The sequence below is a fragment of the Chlorocebus sabaeus genome, chromosome 8 (assembly GCF_047675955.1).
Source record: "Chlorocebus sabaeus isolate Y175 chromosome 8, mChlSab1.0.hap1, whole genome shotgun sequence".
NCBI classification, from domain to species: Eukaryota; Metazoa; Chordata; class Mammalia; order Primates; family Cercopithecidae; genus Chlorocebus; species Chlorocebus sabaeus.
In genome coordinates, this window is record NC_132911.1 from 118,155,831 (window position 1) to 118,174,391 (window position 18,561).

At 35.7% G+C, this 18,561-nt stretch overlaps 1 protein-coding gene across 1 annotated transcript; it reads left to right on the forward strand.

Annotated features, from left to right (window-relative positions):
• Nucleotides 1–17,130: 17,130 nt before the first annotated feature.
• On the forward strand, nt 17,131–17,647 carry LOC103237317 (small ribosomal subunit protein eS17). The gene has a single exon (XM_008001394.3). The coding sequence runs from the start codon at nt 17,159–17,161 to the stop codon at nt 17,564–17,566; it is 408 nt and encodes a 135-aa protein (XP_007999585.3). The 5' UTR covers nt 17,131–17,158; the 3' UTR covers nt 17,567–17,647.
• Nucleotides 17,648–18,561: the final 914 nt, after the last annotated feature.

An 18,561-nucleotide genomic window follows, 5' to 3' on the forward strand; every position in this document is an offset into this window, starting at 1 on the left:
TTTAAGTTCTGGGATACATGTGCAGAACATGCCGTTGTATTACATAGGTATACATGTGCCATGGTGGTTTGCTGCACCCATCAACCCATCATCTACATTACATATTTCTACTAATGCTAACCCTATGCTAGTCTCCCACCCCCTGACAGGCCCCTGTATGTGATGTTCCCCTCCCTGTGTCTTTGTGTTCTCATTGTTCAACTCCCATTTATGAGTGAGAATATGCGGTGTTTGGTTTTCTGTTCCTGTGTTAATTTGCTGAGAATGATGCTTTCCAGCTTCATTCATGTCCCTGCAAAGGGCATGAACTCATCCTTTTTTATGGCCACATAGTATTCTATGGTGTATATGTGCCACATTATTTTAGCAATTGTTTCTAATTATTAAAATAAAATTATACTTTTATTGATATTATGCTGACTTATGCTGTAGGCTGTGCATAAACCTACATATTAAAATTCAATATTATGTACATTTCTAGCTATCTTTGTGTTACAGTCAGTATAAGTTCAGGAGGTAGGTAGTGCAAATGAGTGTAAGAACATTTCCATACATTGGTAATCATGATTGTCAAAAGACAAAAACAAAAACTATTTGCAGTGTCATATTGTGGTTAGGAATTAATTTCAGAGACAGATCATTTGAGTTTAAATCTTAAGTTTAATTTTATTGTCCCACCTACTAGCTATGAGATATTGGGCAATTACTTAATTTCTCTGATCCCCAAATTTCTGATCTCCAAAATTTAGGTAGGAGAGACACTTAACTCATTGGACTGTTGTGAAGTAAATGGGTTATTATTTTAAAAACATCTTGATCCGAGAGAAGATGGCCGAATAGGAACAGCTCCAGTCTCCAACTCCCAGCGCGAGCGACACAGAAGACCGGCGATTTCTGCATTTTCAACTGAGGTACTGGGTTCATCTCACTGGGGAGTGCCAGACGATCGGTGCTGGTCAGCTGCTGCAGCCCGACCAGCGAGAGCTGAAGCAGGGCGAGGCATTGCCTCACCTGGAAAGCGCAAGGGGGAAGGGAATCCCTTTTCCTAGCCAGGGGAACTGAGACACACAACACCTGGAAAATCGGGTAACTCCCACCCCAATACTGCGCTTTAAGCAGACAGGCACACCAGGAGATCATATCCCACACCTGGCCGGGAGTGTCCCACACCCACGGAGCCTCCCTCATTGCTAGCACAGCAGTCTGTGATCTACCGGCAAGGCAGCAGCGAGGCTGGGGGAGGGGCGCCCGCCATTGCTGAGGCTTAAGTAGGTAAACAAAGCTTCTGGGAAGCTCGAACTGGGTGGAGCTCACAGCAGCTCAAGGAAACCTGCCTGTCTCTGTAGACTCCACCTCTGGGGACAGGGCACAGTAAATAATAACAAACGCAGCAGCTCTGCAGACGCAAACGACTCTGTCTGACAGCTTTGAAGAGAGCAGTGGATCTCCCAACACGGAGGTTGAGATCTGAGAAGGGACAGACTCCCTGCTCAAGTGGGTCCCTGACCCCTGAGTAGCCTAACTGGGAGACATCCCCCACTAGGGGCAGTCTGACACCCCACACCTCACAGGGTGGAGTACACCCCTGAGAGGAAGATTCCAAAGCAAGAATCAGACAGGTACACTCGCTGTTCAGAAATACTCTATCTTCTGCAGCCTCTGCTGCTGATACCCAGGCAAACAGGGTCTGGAGTGGACCTCAAGCAATCTCCTACAGCTACAACCTACAGCTGAGGATCCTGACTGTTAGAAGGAAAGCTATCAAACAGGAAGGACACCTACACCAAAACCCCATCAGTACATCACCATCATCAAAGACCAGAGGCAGATAAAACCACAAAGATGGGGAAAAAGCAGGGCAGAAAAGCTGGAAATTCAAAAAATAAGAGCGCATCTCCCCCGGCAAAGGAGCGCAGCTCATCGCCAGCAACGGATCAAAGCTGGATGGAGAATGACTTCGACGAGATGAGAGAAGAAGGCTTCAGTCCATCAAATTTCTCAGAGCTAAAGGAGGAATTACGTACCCAGCGCAAAGAAACTAAAAATCTTGAAAAAAAAGTGGAAGAATTGATGGCTAGAGTAATTAATGCAGAGAAGCTCACAAACGAAATGAAAGAGACGAAAACCATGGCACGAGAAATACGTGACAAATGCACAAGCTTCAGTAACCGTCTCGATCAACTGGAAGAAAGAATGTCAGCGATGGAGGATCAAATGAATGAAATGAAGCGAGAAGAGAAACCAAAAGAAAAAAGAAGAAAAAGAAATGAACAAAGCTTGCAAGAAGTATGGGATTATGTAAAAAGACCAAATCTACGTCTGATTGGGGTGCCTGAAAGTGACGGGGAAAATGGAACCAAGTTGGAAAACACTCTTCAGGATATCATCCAGGAGAACTTCCCCAACCTAGTAGGGCAGGCCAACATTCAAATCCAGGAAATACAGAGAACGCCACAAAGATACTCCTCGAGAAGAGCAACTCCAAGACACATAATTGCCAGATTCACCAAAGTTGAAATGAAGGAAAAAATCTTAAGGGCAGCCAGAGAGAAAGGTCGGGTTACCCACAAAGGGAAGCCCATCAGACTAACAGCAGATCTCTCGGCAGAAACTCTTCAAGCCAGAAGAGAGTGGGGGCCAATATTCAACATTCTTAAAGAAAAGAATTTTAAACCCAGAATTTTATATCCAGCCAAACTAAGTTTCATAAGTGAAGGAGAAATAAAATCCTTTACAGATAAGCAAATGCTTAGAGATTTTGTCACCACTAGGCCTGCCTTACAAGAGACCCTGAAGGAAGCACTAAACATGGAAAGGAACAACCGGTACCAGCCATTGCAAAAACATGCCAAAATGTAAAGACCATCAAGGCTAGGAAGAAACTGCATCAACTAACGAGCAAAATAACCAGTTAATATCATAATGGCAGGATCAAGTTCACACATAACAATCTTAACCTTAAATGTAAATGGACTAAATGCTCCAATTAAAAGACACAGACTGGCAAACTGGATAAAGAGTCAAGACCCATCAGTCTGCTGTATTCAGGAGACCCATCTCACACGCAGAGACATACATAGGCTCAAAATAAAGGGATGGAGGAAGATTTACCAAGCAAATGGAGAACACAAAAAAGCGGGGGTTGCAATACTAGTCTCTGATAAAACAGACTTTAAACCATCAAAGATCAAAAGAGACAAAGAAGTCCATTACATAATGGTAAAGGGATCAATTCAACAGGAAGAGCTAACTATCCTAAATATATATGCACCCAATACAGGAGCACCCAGATTCATAAAGCAAGTCCTTAGAGACTTACAAAGAGACTTAGACTCCCATACAATAATAATGGGAGACTTCAACACTCCACTGTCAACATTAGACAGATGAACGAGACAGAAAGTTAACAAGGATATCCAGGAATTGAACTCATCTCTGCAGCAAGCAGACCTAATAGACATCTATAGAACTCTCCACCCCAAATCAACAGAATATACATTCTTCTCAGCACCACATCGTACTTACTCCAAAATTGACCACGTAATTGGAAGTAAAGCACTCCTCAGCAAATGTACAAGAACAGAAATTATAACAAACTGTCTCTCAGACCACAGTGCAATCAAATTAGAACTCAGGACTAAGAAACTCAATCAAAACCGCTCAACTACATGGAAACTGAACAACCTGCTCCTGAATGACTACTGGGTACATAACGAAATGAAGGCAGAAATAAAGATGTTCTTTGAAACCAATGAGAACAAAGATACAACATACCAGAATCTCTGGGACACATTTAAAGCAGTGTGTAGAGGGAAATTTATAGCACTAAATGCCCACAAGAGAAAGCAGGAAAGATCTAAAATTGACACTCTAACATCGCAATTAAAAGAACTAGAGAAGCAAGAGCAAACACATTCGAAAGCCAGCAGAAGGCAAGAAATAACTAAGATCAGAGCAGAACTGAAGGAGATAGAGACACAAAAAACCCTCCAAAAAATCAATGAATCCAGGAGTTGGTTTTTTGAAAAGATCAACAAAATTGACAGACCACTAGCAAGACTAATAAAGAAGAAAAGAGAGAAGAATCAAATCGACGCAATTAAAAATGATAAAGGGGATATCACCACCGACCCCACAGAAATACAAACTACCATCAGAGAATACTATAAACACCTCTACGCAAATAAACTGGAAAATCTAGAAGAAATGGATAATTTCCTGGACACTTACACTCTTCCAAGACTAAACCAGGAAGAAGTTGAATCCCTGAATAGACCAATAGCAGGCTCTGAAATTGAGGCAATAATTAATAGCCTACCAACCAAAAAAGTCCAGGACCAGATGGATTCACAGCTGAATTCTACCAGAGGTACAAGGAGGAGCTGGTACCATTCCTTCTGAAACTATTCCAATCAATAGAAAAAGAGGGAATCCTCCCTAACTCATTTTATGAGGCCAACATCATCCTGATACCAAAGCCTGGCAGAGACACAACAAAAAAAGAGAATTTTAGACCAATATCCCTGATGAACATCGATGCAAAAATCCTCAATAAAATACTGGCAAACCGGATTCAGCAGCACATCAAAAAGCTTATCCACCATGATCAAGTGGGCTTCATCCCTGGGATGCAAGGCTGGTTCAACATTCGCAAATCAATAAACATAATCCAGCATATAAACAGAACCAAAGACAAGAATCACATGATTATCTCAATAGATGCAGAAAAGGCTTTTGACAAAATTCAACAGCCCTTCATGCTAAAAACGCTCAATAAATTTGGTATTGATGGAACGTACCTCAAAATCATAAGAGCTATTTATGACAAACCCACAGCCAATATCATACTGAATGGGCAAAAACTGGAAAAATTCCCTTTGAAAACTGGCACAAGACAGGGATGCCCTCTCTCACCACTCCTATTCAACATAGTGTTGGAAGTTCTGGCTAGGGCAATCAGGCAAGAGAAAGAAATCAAGGGGATTCAGTTAGGAAAAGAAGAAGTCAAATTGTCCCTGTTTGCAGACGACATGATTGTATATTTAGAAAACCCCATTGTCTCAGCCCAAAATCTCCTTAAGCTGATCAGCAACTTCAGCAAAGTCTCAGGATACAAAATTAATGTGCAAAAATCACAAGCATTCTTATACACCAGTGACAGTCAAACAGAGAGCCAAATCAGGAATGAACTTCCATTCACAATTGCTTCAAAGAGAATAAAATACCTAGGAATCCAACTTACAAGGGATGTAAAGGACCTCTTCAAGGAGAACTACAAACCACTGCTCAGTGAAATCAAAGAGGACACAAACAAATGGAAGAACATACCATGCTCATGGATAGGAAGAATCAATATCGTGAAAATGGCCATACTGCCCAAGGTAATTTATAGATTCAATGCCATCCCCATCAAGCTACCAATGAGCTTCTTCACAGAATTGGAAAAAACTGCTTTAAAGTTCATATGGAACCAAAAAAGAGCCCGCATCTCCAAGACAATCCTAAGTCAAAAGAACAAAGCTGGAGGCATCACGCTACCTGACTTCAAACTATACTACAAGGCTACAGTAACCAAAACAGCATGGTACTGGTACCAAAACAGAGATATAGACCAATGGAACAGAACAGAGTCCTCAGAAATAATACCACACATCTACAGCCATCTGATCTTTGACAAACCTGAGAGAAACAAGAAATGGGGAAAGGATTCCCTATTTAATAAATGGTGCTGGGAAAACTGGCTAGCCATAAGTAGAAAGCTGAAACTGGATCCTTTCCTTACTCCTTATACGAAAATTAATTCAAGATGGATTAGAGACTTAAATGTTAGACCTAATACCATAAAAATCCTAGAGGAAAACCTAGGTAGTACCATTCAGGACATAGGCATGGGCAAAGACTTCATGTCTAAAACACCAAAAGCAACGGCAGCAAAAGCCAAAATTGACAAATGGGATCTCATCAAACTAAAGAGCTTCTGCACAGCAAAAGAAACTACCATCAGAGTGAGCAGGCAACCTACAGAATGGGAGAAAATTTTTGCAATCTACTCATCTGACAAAGGGCTAATATCCAGAACCTACAAAGAACTCAAACAAATTTACAAGAAAAAAACAAACAACCCCATCCAAAAGTGGGCAAAGGATATGAACAGACATTTCTCAAAAGAAGACATTCATACAGCCAACAGACACATGAAAAAATGCTCATCATCACTGGCCATCAGAGAAATGCAAATCAAAACCACAATGAGATACCATCTCACACCAGTTAGAATGGCGATCATTCAAAAGTCAGGAAACAACAGGTGCTGGAGAGGATGTGGAGAAATAGGAACACTTTTACACTGTTGGTGGGATTGTAAACTAGTTCAACCATTATGGAAAACAGTATGGCGATTCCTCAAGGATCTAGAACTAGATGTACCATATGACCCAGCCATCCCATTACTGGGTATATACCCAAAGGATTATAAATTATGCTGCTATAAAGACACATGCACACGTATGTTTATTGCAGCACTATTCACAATAGCAAAGACTTGGAATCAACCCAAATGTCCATCAGTGACAGATTGGATTAAGAAAATGTGGCACATATACACTATGGAATACTATGCAGCCATAAAAAAGGATGAGTTTGTGTCCTTTGTAGGGACATGGATGCAGCTGGAAACCATCATTCTTAGCAAACTATCACAAGAACAGAAAACCAAACACCGCATGTTCTCACTCGTAGGTGGGAACTGAACAATGAGATCACTTGGACTCGGGAAGGGGAACATCACACACCGGGGCCTATCATGGGGAGGGGGGAGGGGGGAGGGATTGCATTGGGAGTTATACCTGATGTAAATGACGAGTTGATGGGTGCAGCACACCAACATGGCACAAGTATACATATGTAGCAAACCTGCACGTTGTGCACATGTACCCTACAACTTGAAGTTTAATAATAATAAATAAATTAAAAAAAAAAATCTTAAAATCATTCACTGAAGATACCAAGTATTATATAAATGTGTTTTAAATTAATTTTAAATTCTAAGAAAAAATAATATGTAAGTATTATGTAAGAATACATTTGCTTGGGTAGCTTGAAAAATTTTTGAAGTTGACTCCTCTGTATTTTGGACATTTTACAAGATTCATACTTTGTTTTATTATAATAATAAAGGAAATACTAGAATTTGCCAGCTGCCTACAATCAAAGAATATATTTTGGTTGATTACAGTCTTTTGATTTCTATCTCTATATTTTGATATAGTTTACACGGAGTTTTATGTTTTATGTGCTTGAAAAATATTTATTGCGTATTCATGGTAAAATCTCTGTGTATATTAAAAGGTAAATTGTATTAGTAATGTTACAAGCTCATTTACATTTTTACTGACATTTCTTCTGCAAATTCTGTGTACCTCTAATAAGAGTGTTTAAATCACCTTATATAGTAATTTTCTTTATTTTCTTCTTTTTAATTAACTTTTCTTTTATTGTTGTTTTTTGCTTTATATACTTGGAAACATGTGTTAAATGCAGAAATTTTAGAATGGATGGAATAAATCTTTCAACAATATAAATAATCTTCTTAATCTCTAGTGATTAAATTTCCTTGATATCTCTTAGATGTTATCATAATATACATTAACCTTCTTTTGGAAAACTAATTTCAATTTTTTTACCTTAATTTTTTTGCATGCCACATCTTTTGTATTGATTAGGCACAGTCTACACTTGGGTATTATTTATTTAGCAACTTGATGTATTTCATGCATGTATACTTACTCTAATCTGTAACTTATTAAGTGCTTTAAATTTGTGCCACCTGATTTGTATACACGCTTTCTCATTTCTTGAATGTTTTGATTAATTATTTTGAAATTTCCTGTTTTTCTAATGTTTAGTAATTTTCTACAAATTAAAAATTTTAACCTTGTTTTATCAAGTACAAATATTAACTCGCAATTTTACACTTGTCAACCGAAAATATCAGAAACCTAGGATATTTTAACTCTCTAATCTGATTCTGTTCCTTCCAATGTCCCACACTCTGCATTCTTTTTTTCTTTCTTTCTTTCTTTTTTTGAGGCAGAGTCTCACTCTGTTGCTCAGGAGGCTGGAGTGCAGTGGCACCATCTCGGCTCACTGCAACCTCCACCTCCCGGGTTCAAGCAATTCTCATACCTCAGCCTCCCTAGTAGCTGGGACTAGAGGCACAAGCCACCATGCCCGGCCAATTTTTGTATTTTTAGTACACACACGGTTTCACCATGTTGACCAGGCTAGTCTCGAACTCCTGACCTCAAATGATCTGCATGTGTTTGCCTCCCAAAGTGGTGGGATTACAGGCGTGAGGCACTGTGCCAGGCATTCTGCACTCTTTTGTCAACTCCCTTTGATTCATTGAGGATGGTACAATCCTCAAGATGAGTGTTACTATGTTAACTACATAAACATATATGTACAAACTGCTTCAAGCTCATTAATATATTACTACTTCTAACAACATAATACTTTAAAAGTTATAGTTTATTTTTAATCAAAGTAGCAAAACAAAACAAAAATATAAATCCTTCATGTGTGAACTCAATTTTTAGTATTACATGCTCTATATTAGAATATTGAATTACATATTATATAAATATATAATAAAAGAGAGATAATTTTAACACCATATTGTACTATACTTTGGTTTTTCCAAGAAACTATTTCTTTTTTTCCAATTTATGTTGTTAGTACTATTCTCTCCATTTCACTCAGAATTCACATTTGATGCCTCTATTCCTCAATACCTTGCACCTAAGGAAGTGGTGAAAATCTACTAGATTAACTATTATTTATTTGTCAAAGTTGTTTTATTCTATTAATTTGTTCCCAGTCTTCCTTTCTTCAAAAGTTGAATTTATTTCTACATGATATAGTAAAAAATCATTGCCTGGAGAATTTGTTGGTTTGTCTTTACAAATGAATGAACACTTCTTGTCTGTGAGAAAAGAAATTTCCAAAAGAACATTCTACCTTTGTTGTAGTATAAACAGTGGTACTCTGCTGTAGCATAATGAGATGTCTTGAAATTGATTTTAGAAAAATTATTGAAAAAGCTGAATTTTTACAAAGGTCAGAAAGATTATAATGTTACAGTTGTTCTATTTCATTATGACCCCAAGACACAAAACAAAAATCTTACAAAAATGTCCCACAGGTGTACTTTAAAATAAAATACTGGTCTTTTTTGTCTGAAATTTAAGTGATTTCAATTGTGTGGTATGTAATATGTTCATGGTAAACAATTCATGCAGCACAGGAAAGTATTCATGACAAAAGTGAAATTGCCTGGGTATCCATTTCTGGAGATAAACACAATCTCTCTCTCTCTCTGTCTCTCTCTCTCTCTCTCACACACACACACACACACACAAAGAGAGAGAGAGAGAGAGAGAGAGAGAGAGAGAACTATGTGTGGATACAGCTTTGTAATTTTGGGACATATTGCCACAGTATTGAGAGGGTACATTTTGGTGTTTCTTTTGTTTCCTCAGGTAAGGTATTTGGTTCTCCTTCATGAACATAAGCAGAAATACCATTGTTTAGTAACTTGCTTTGCATGCATAGAAGTCTGGAAAAAGGGCAATCATTTTGCTACTATAGATTGCTGCTGGAAGCATGTCATGAGACACCCTGTGTCTGACACACTACTCAGGGTGTCGGAGAGTGGCTACAAATCCTCAATAAGAATGGCTTCCTGAGTTTTCCAGATTTAGTTTTCACCATAGCAGCATCTAAGAACAATGATCTGTAGAGAAGCAACAGGAGACAAAATCAAGAGCCCAGAGAAAGTAATAGCTGAATCGAGCAACATCAATATCGTCTAATCAAGGAAAGAAAGTGGGTCAGACATACATATGGAGATCTATGGACTTGAAAGGAAGATGGAACAATAAATACATGAGAAACCAGAAGAGTAGAACATGTCTTAGAGATTTAGAAATATTAGTAATAGAAAACCAAAAGTACTTAAGATAATATGGAACAATTAATTAAAAGTATACTATACTATTTCTCTAAATAGCAGGTCACGTTACATGTTCCACTCCAACATTGGGAATTAAGTTTGCAACCCTAGGAAGGGAGAATTGAGGCAAGGGAAGCAAGAAACAGCAAAACATACTGGAAAATGTTCCATTTTTGTAAGAAGACCCAAAAAATCTGATGAAACACTTCACAGTTATATAAAACATCATTCTAAATTGTTTTAATTGATTTTTTTAGCAGAAAATGTCAGACTGTACTTTTCCTGATGCTGAGTGTGAACTTCACTCAATTATAAGCTCAAGTGTCAGAACGAAATTTATTTAGACATAATACATACAATTTAAACAAGTAGAATAGTCTATCCATTCAACCATTCATTCATTTATTCATTCAAAATTATTTATTGAGAGCCAGATGATGCAGGGTTCTGCAGACCATTTTAAGGGATTCAGCTTTATCATTTGGTGTGAATTTTGCCATGCGAAGGAAGGAATATGGATTTATTTCTGTCCTTGTTAGGAAACCATGGTAACATTTCATTCATTCAGTAATATAGTTGGTCAATATTTAAAATAGCTGTCTCGAGTGCATTTGAAAGCAATAAGAAAAGACAGAAGGTAGGTAGTGCAAATGAGTATAAGAACATTTCCATACACGGACAATCATGATTGTCAAAACACAAAAACAACTTGCAGTGTGGCATTGTGGCTTGGAATTAATTCCAAAGACAGATCATTTGAGTTTAAATCTTGTTTAATTTTATTTTCCCACCTATTAGCTATGAGATCTCAGGCAAATATTTAACTTCTCTGATCCTCGAATTTCTGATCTCCAAAATTCAGGCAAGAGAAATACTTAACTCATTGGGTTGTTATGAAGTTTAATGGGTTATTATTTTTAAAATTCTTGAAATCATTAACTGAGGATACTGTTATATAAATGTGTCTTAAATTAATTTTAAATTTGAAAAAAGCACATAAGTATTATGAAGAGTAAATTTGCTTGTGTAACTTGAAAAGTTTTTGAAGATGACTCCTCTGTATTGTGGACATTTTACGAGACTCATACTTTGTTTTATTAGAATGATGAAGGAAATACTAGAATTCGTCAGCTGCCTGCCTGCCTATGATATAAATAGCTTTCATAAACATAATAATAAGAAGAATCTTCCTTTTATAAATATTTTCCACTGATGTAGCATACTTTTTTTATTTAAATGTTTAGATATGAACATATTTATTATATAGAACAATGCTAACATATATTCAAGTGTAAAGAAAAGTAAAAAATTATTTTTTTTGTTTAGATGTTAAAATAATCATTTAAATTTATTCTTGTATGTAAAATATAAAAGCATGAAAATATGTAAAATATAAAATTATTATACAAACAATACATTAACTCAAAAGGCCACTGTGATGGCAAAAATATTTGTGATTTTTTTTCAAAAATTATACAATTTAGATATGATCAAGTTACTTCTCAGAGAATTAAAACCAAAATCAGGATATTATATTTTTTGCTGCCTTTTAGTAGAAACTATTTCTTTATTAAGCAATTCATAAGTCATTATAATTTTCATATTTTTTCTTTTTTTGAATTAAAATTTCTATATCAGTTGAAATGTCAATTAAAATTTCTCCATCAGTTCTTTCATAGGTTAAATTCTTGATTTATAGAAAGTACTAGTTTGGTATAAAAATTGTTGTAATATAATCAGAAGGATATTGTTATTATTTTAAATTTTAGATATAGAAGTACTGTCCTTAAAATAAAGTTAAAGATGAAAATAAAGTTAGTTTCTGGAAATCTGCATCTCCATATACTGAAATTGTTCATAAAGTCATTCTTGTAAATGGATATTATTCTTAACAAAACTTTGCATGCATAGTCAGGCTTTCTCTATTCATATTTATTTTTGTTATATAACCAGCTAGGTAGGTAGGTAGGTAGGTAGGTAGGTAGATAGATAGATAGATAGATAGATATTCCTTATTCTGAATGACAATCACTTACGGCTTTTTACTTATCTGGAAATTTAGCCAAAATGTATCTCAGAGAGTGATGACATTCATAGACTCTTTGGACTACCTTGAGATAACTCCAGATTATCAACTAATTCTGCTAATGGGGTCCTTGAGATCTAAAATGATATAGGTAATATGCTCAATAATGAGATTCCTATGAAAATCAGTCATGTTAAGTAGAGAATAACTTGACCTTTCAAGATCACTCTAAGATATCTAGTCCTAGAAATACATTTCATTAGATGAAATATTAACAGTTTCTGAGGTAGTTCCAATAAACATAGTCCTGCTTCTGTTCTGGCTGAATAACTCCTAACAGAGTAGCCCTCTTGCAGGTGATAACTACAAACTCTGGACAAATTATTACAAAGAGTAATTTGAGGGAATTGTATGATGAACAAAAGGAGAAAAATTTTGGAGGTAGTGTCAATGCTTTGAAAAACAAATATTGGATGATAAGAGAAACATGTTTTATGGTGTCTGCTCTGAGAATAGGCCACAGTCTGGTATACGGCAAAACAATGAAAAGCATATTAATTGAAAATAAAAATGTATTAGATGAATTAAATATTAGTGTATATATCACAGGAGAGATGCCTTATGAACTCTAGCATAGTTCTGAAGAAATCAAATTAAACAAATTGAAAAAAGAGGATAAAATACAAATGTAAAAGAGAAAAAAGAGAATGAAGTTGGATAGAACTTCTACTTCAGGGTAAGCTGCTGAGACGTGGTGCTTCTACTAGTAAAAAGCTATGGGCGAATTAAAACCTGACAGGTACGAACTTTCCCTTGGTAGATCTCTTACTAGAACCTCCTATCTCTTGGAAGATACCATTAAGACACTTCATGCTACTTTCGGATACAAAATATGAGGAATTCAAGATTAAAAAGAAAAATAAAAGTCTAGTCAAGCAAAAGTAAGCAAATGGAAAAAAATGTAAAGACAATGGAGAGCTGTTAGGAGAAAATGTTTCAGGAAATAAAAGGAGAAGAAATTATTTTAAAAGCCCATGTAACTAAAATGGATATATAACAGTTATAATGAGAAAAATATATACAACATCCTGCATAAACATAGACACAAAAACCCTTTGATGATATTAACAAATTATAAATATATAATTATAAAATATATATGACAATATGTAAAAAGTAGGATACAGTCTCAAACATTTCAATGGCAAGTAAAATACCCTACAATTAACATGACACTTAATAGAAAGAGATCGAATTCTATTTCTCTCAGATCAGGAATGTGACAAGTATGATCATTCTTACCAAATCTACTAAAGCCTTGTACTGGAGAGACCATCCAGTCCAAAAAGGCTAGAAAAACAAATGAAAGTCATAAACATATGTATGAAAGAAACAAAATTATATCCTTATGTATATTGCTTACGTAGAATAAAATCTGAAAGAAATGTCTAACAGAACTAATAAGTAAATTTAGCCCTGTCCAGAAAAAGTTAATATGTAGAAATCAGTTGTATTTTTATTTTACTAGAAGATGTAAAATTTAAAATATTTATTCAGAATAGCACCTAAAAGACAAAAAAAAAAAAGTATCCCAGAAACACATTTATAAAAGATGTGGAACATATCTACTTGAAGTGAATATTATAAAATATTGTTGATAAAATTTTTAAAAGATCTAAATAAATAAAGAGACACACCGTGATTGGTAGATTTAATATTGTGAAGATAACAATCATTTCCAAACTGAATTATAGAGTCATAGCAATCAAAATACAAAGTGAAGCTGACTCTTCTCCAAGATCATTTTGTAAGTGTGCAGAGTTTTATTTATATTTATTTATTTGTTTGTTTGTTTGTTTGTTTATTGAGACAGAGTCTTTCTCTTGTCACCCAGGCTGGAGTGAAGTGGCCCAATCTTGACTCACTGCAAACTCCACTTCCTGAGTTCAAGCGATTCTCCTGCCTCAGCCTCCTGAGTAGCTGGGACTACAGGTGCACACCACCATACCCGGCTAATGTTTTGTACTTTTAGTAGAGACGAGATTTCACCATGTTACCCAGGCTGGTCTCAAACTCCTGACCTCAGGTGATCAACCGGCCTCGGCCTCCAAAACTGCTAGGATTACAGGCGTGACCCACCGCGCCGGGCCAAGTTTTACTTTTAATTATTATTCAGCTTTTATTTTTAGTAAACTTTAAAATTCTGTCGTGGGTTTAGATGTACAGAAATTTGCAAGAATAGTGCAGAAAGTTTGCATATGTTCATCAACCAGTCTCCCTATTATTAACACCTTACATTACCGTGGCATGTTTGTCACCACTAATGGACCAAAAATGATAATATTAATTAAAATCTAGACTTTATTTATATATCCTTAGTTTGCTCTAATGTCTGTTCTAGAATTTTATCTAGGATACCATATTTCACTTAATTATTTTTCTATCAGACTTGCCTAGGCAATGTGAGTTTCTCTCAGGTTTTTCTTGTTTCCAGTGGCCTTAATCTGAGGATTACTGGTCGTTTCTTCTGCAGAATGTTATTTGATTTAAGTTCTGCTGATGTTTAGACTACAATTGTGGTTTTGTGAGACAAAGATCATTCAGATAAAAGTGTCATTTGCTCTCATCATAGCAAGAGTACATGCTAACATGACGTATCACTGATAACGCTAAACTCAATCAGCTGTCTGAAGTACTGTCAGGCATTCACACTATAAAGTGACTTGTCTTCCCACGTACTTGGATGGAAGTCATTGTGTACAGTAATTGTTAGGGGGTGGTATTTATTCCACTTCCTTAGAATTGAGTATCTACAAGTTATTTGGAAATCTCTGTACTGAGATTTGTTTATCCTCTCACATTTTTTATTCAATTGTTTATATCATTATGAACTCATGAATATTTATTTCAGACTTGGATTGTAATCCAACGTTAATTGAGATATCTTGTTGCTCAAATTACTTCACCCATAGTCACTGAAATTATTTTCAATTGGTTCTTGTGTCACTTTGAATTATCCACATAATTTTATTTTATGTGTAGTCATACATAATGCTCCAGGGTCATCTTGTATATTTCTTACCCAAGCTCAGGGATTCGTCATTTCTTCAGGGAGTTCTGGCCCTCCTATGTAGAATAACATTGAAAACAGAGATATAAGTTGTGAGTGTGCTGGATGTACTTATTACTACTGGATTGTCATTGTTTATAAGGCTCTCTAAGCAGACAGAGCTAGAAAATGTATGTGTGTATATTAATATGGGTATATACACTCATCTATAATTATACATATTTATAGTAATTATTATACAAATAAATATACATATGTAAGTTATATATATGTGAACATACATTTATACCAATTTCTCCCACCCTCATCCATTATCATGTGATTTATTCTAACCTCCTTTTTTCCTTGTTTGTAACCTCCTACTCCAACAGAGAGAAATCTGTCTCCTACCATCTGCCATCCTTTCATATATTTTTTCAGCTTTAGTATAAATTTGTAGTGGCTTTAGAATGATACTCCATCTTCCATTGAAATGGCCTTTAACACCTAAAGTTCAGTGCTGTATATTGTTACTTTTCCTTTAGTCTTATATTCTCCACTGTCAAACTGATTTTAAAATTTATACTGACATTCACAGGACCTAGAACAGTGACAGTAAAACAAGAATAATAACATTGGAGAATTTACTACTTGCTTTAAAGTCTTAATTAAAAGTTACAATAATCAACCTAATGTGATAGGGTAGGAGGATAGAATAATGGATTAATAGAATATACTAAGTTACCTGGAAGTGTACCTATAAATATTTCTTGCAAAAATGTCAAGGCAATTAGAGGAGAAAAAGAAAATATTTGTCACAAATTGGTATGAAATAACTGGATATCTGTGTGCAAATGGCGAGGAGAAGAAGACATATTTACCTCATGACTTATAAAAATTAAACCAAATAATTTCCTAAATATACACTGAAAACACAGAAGAAACTTTTTGTAACCTCAGTACAGTTTTCTTTTAAAGATTACCTACTACAAAAACAAATAAAAATAAATAAATTAGACTTTGTCCGAATTTATAATCTTTATTGTGTAAAAATTTTATTTAATTTTTTTAAGTAACTAGGGTAATATGATGGACATGAGTGTGAGGTGATGGCTATGTTAATTATCTTGATTGTGGAAGTCATTTCAAAATGTATATATATATCAAAACATCACATTTATGCCTTCAATTGATATTTTTTTGTTTTTCATTTATATCTCAATAAAGCTGGGAAGATTAAAAAAATCTAAAATCTAATCAAAATGGGCAAAAATATTGAACAGACATTTAAAAAATGACTACTAATCATATAAAATGATGTTCAATATTATTAATCTTCAAGAAAATAAAAATTAAAACCCCATTCCAAAGTATGTTAGAAAAATTTCTTGAAGGGAAATCTGAAAAGCAAGAAAGAATAGGGAACAAAGGTAATGGTGAATAGATTACTGTGATCACCTGTAGAAGTAAGATGAACAACCACCTAAAATTTGCTTTAGGTGTCAAGACTGATGATCACACACACACACACACACACACACACACACACACACACACTATTACCACTTCTTGAGGGTATGAAAAAGTTTAGAGCAGGTTTCCCATGATGGTCCAAAAGTTTATTAAGAAAGAAAGGAACAAAGATTGACTTGGAATTTTTATTATGTTTAGGATGAAGGCTGATGGTGATAGTTCCTGTGTACAGGTAGGGGCTTGTAGGTTTCAATCTCTTTCTCAGTGCCAGCGGAAGGAACACCTGAGAGTTTTTTTCATTTTTCCCCTGGTATGTGGCACAGGGCAAGAGGAAAGGGTGAGGATTAAAATCTGTTAGCACTTAAACATCAAACTACAAAGTCAGACTCTTGTTGCAGAATCAATATGTCAAATTACACAAGTAAAGTATAACACGATATCAAAATACATAATTTATGAAATAATATAAATCTTGGATATGAACATCAGTCACAAATAATTTTGGAGTCCAGTCAACAGTGATAAAGCCTTCCAAGGTCCATGTAAATGCTATTTAAAAAGAGTCTTTGTTGTTCCTCTTTACCAAGGACCCGCCAACATGGGCCGCGTTCGCACCAAAACCATGAAGAAGGCGGCCCGGGTCATCATAGAGAAGTACTACACGCGCCTGGGCAACGACTTCCACACGAACAAGCGCGTGTGCGAGGAGATCGCCATTATCCCCAGCAAGAAGCTCCGCAACAAGATAGCAGGCTATGTCACCCATCTGATGAAGCGGATTCAGAGAGGCCCTGTAAGAGGTATCTCCATCAAGCTGCAGGAGGAGGAGAGAGAAAGGAGAGACAATTACGTTCCTGAGGTCTCAGCCCTGGATCAGGAGATAATTGAAGTAGATCCTGACACTAAGGAAATGCTGAAGCTTTTGGACTTCGGCAGTCTGTCCAACCTGCAGGTCACTCAGCCTACAGTTGGGATGAATTTCAAAACGCCTCGGGGACCTGCTTGAATTTTTTCTGCAGTGCTATATTATTTTCAATAAATCTGGGACAACAACAACAAAAAAAAAAAAAAAAAGAAAGAAAGAAAAGAGTCTTTGTTAAATATATAGAAAGTTGTCTATTGTATCTTTTCTACAAATGAAATAGAATGCATTATTTAAAGTAAAATAGGAAAAAGAGAAGAAAGAAGTAAGCATCCAAATCTTTATCAATCAAAATAATACAAATAACACATGAATGGATTAAAAACTATACCATGAAAATAAAAAAGTACAAACTGATTTGTGTCATAAATATTAATGTATAAAAATCAATAAATCTAAATACACTAAAATACACAGAAAAGGTATTTAACTAGTTAACAAGAAGTGAATCTATGATGTTTACAAGAGACAGACAAATAAATAGTTGAATGAATATGAATAAATAATAAATACTCATATGAATGAATAAATAAGGAACATGAAAAAGGAACTTTGATTAAAAAATACAATGGCCAAATAGAAGAACCATAAACATATAGATCTAAACTTAAAAATACTTGATTCAAGAGAACAAGGATAATTACATAATAAGAGAAGTTTCAAATGACTAAAAAATAATAATAATTATTATATGTAAGTAAAACATAGCTTCAAAATACACAAAGCAAATATTGATCATATTGAAAGAAAAGAGTTGGCCAGGAGTGGTGGGTCACACGTGTGATTCCAGCACTTTGGGAGGCTGAGGTGAGCAGATCGCCCGAGGTTCGAGACCAGCCTGGCCAACATGGTGAAACCCCATCTCTATGAAAAATACAAAAATTAGCTGGGTGTGGTGGCGTGTGCCTGTAGTCCCAGCTACTCGGAGGCTGAGGCAGGAGAATTGCTTGAACCTGGGGAGCGGAGGCTGCAGTGAGCGGAGATTGCACCACTGCACTCCAGCCTGGGCAACAGAATGAGATTCTTTCTCAAAAAAAAAAAAAAAAAAAAAAAAGGAGTTAACGATGGGGGTTTTCAAA

Bases quoted from the DNA above. Each gene is read 5' to 3' on its own strand.
- LOC103237317 (XM_008001394.3), top strand. From the start codon at position 17,159: ATGGGCCGCGTTCGCACCAAAACCATGAAGAAGGCGGCCCGGGTCATC.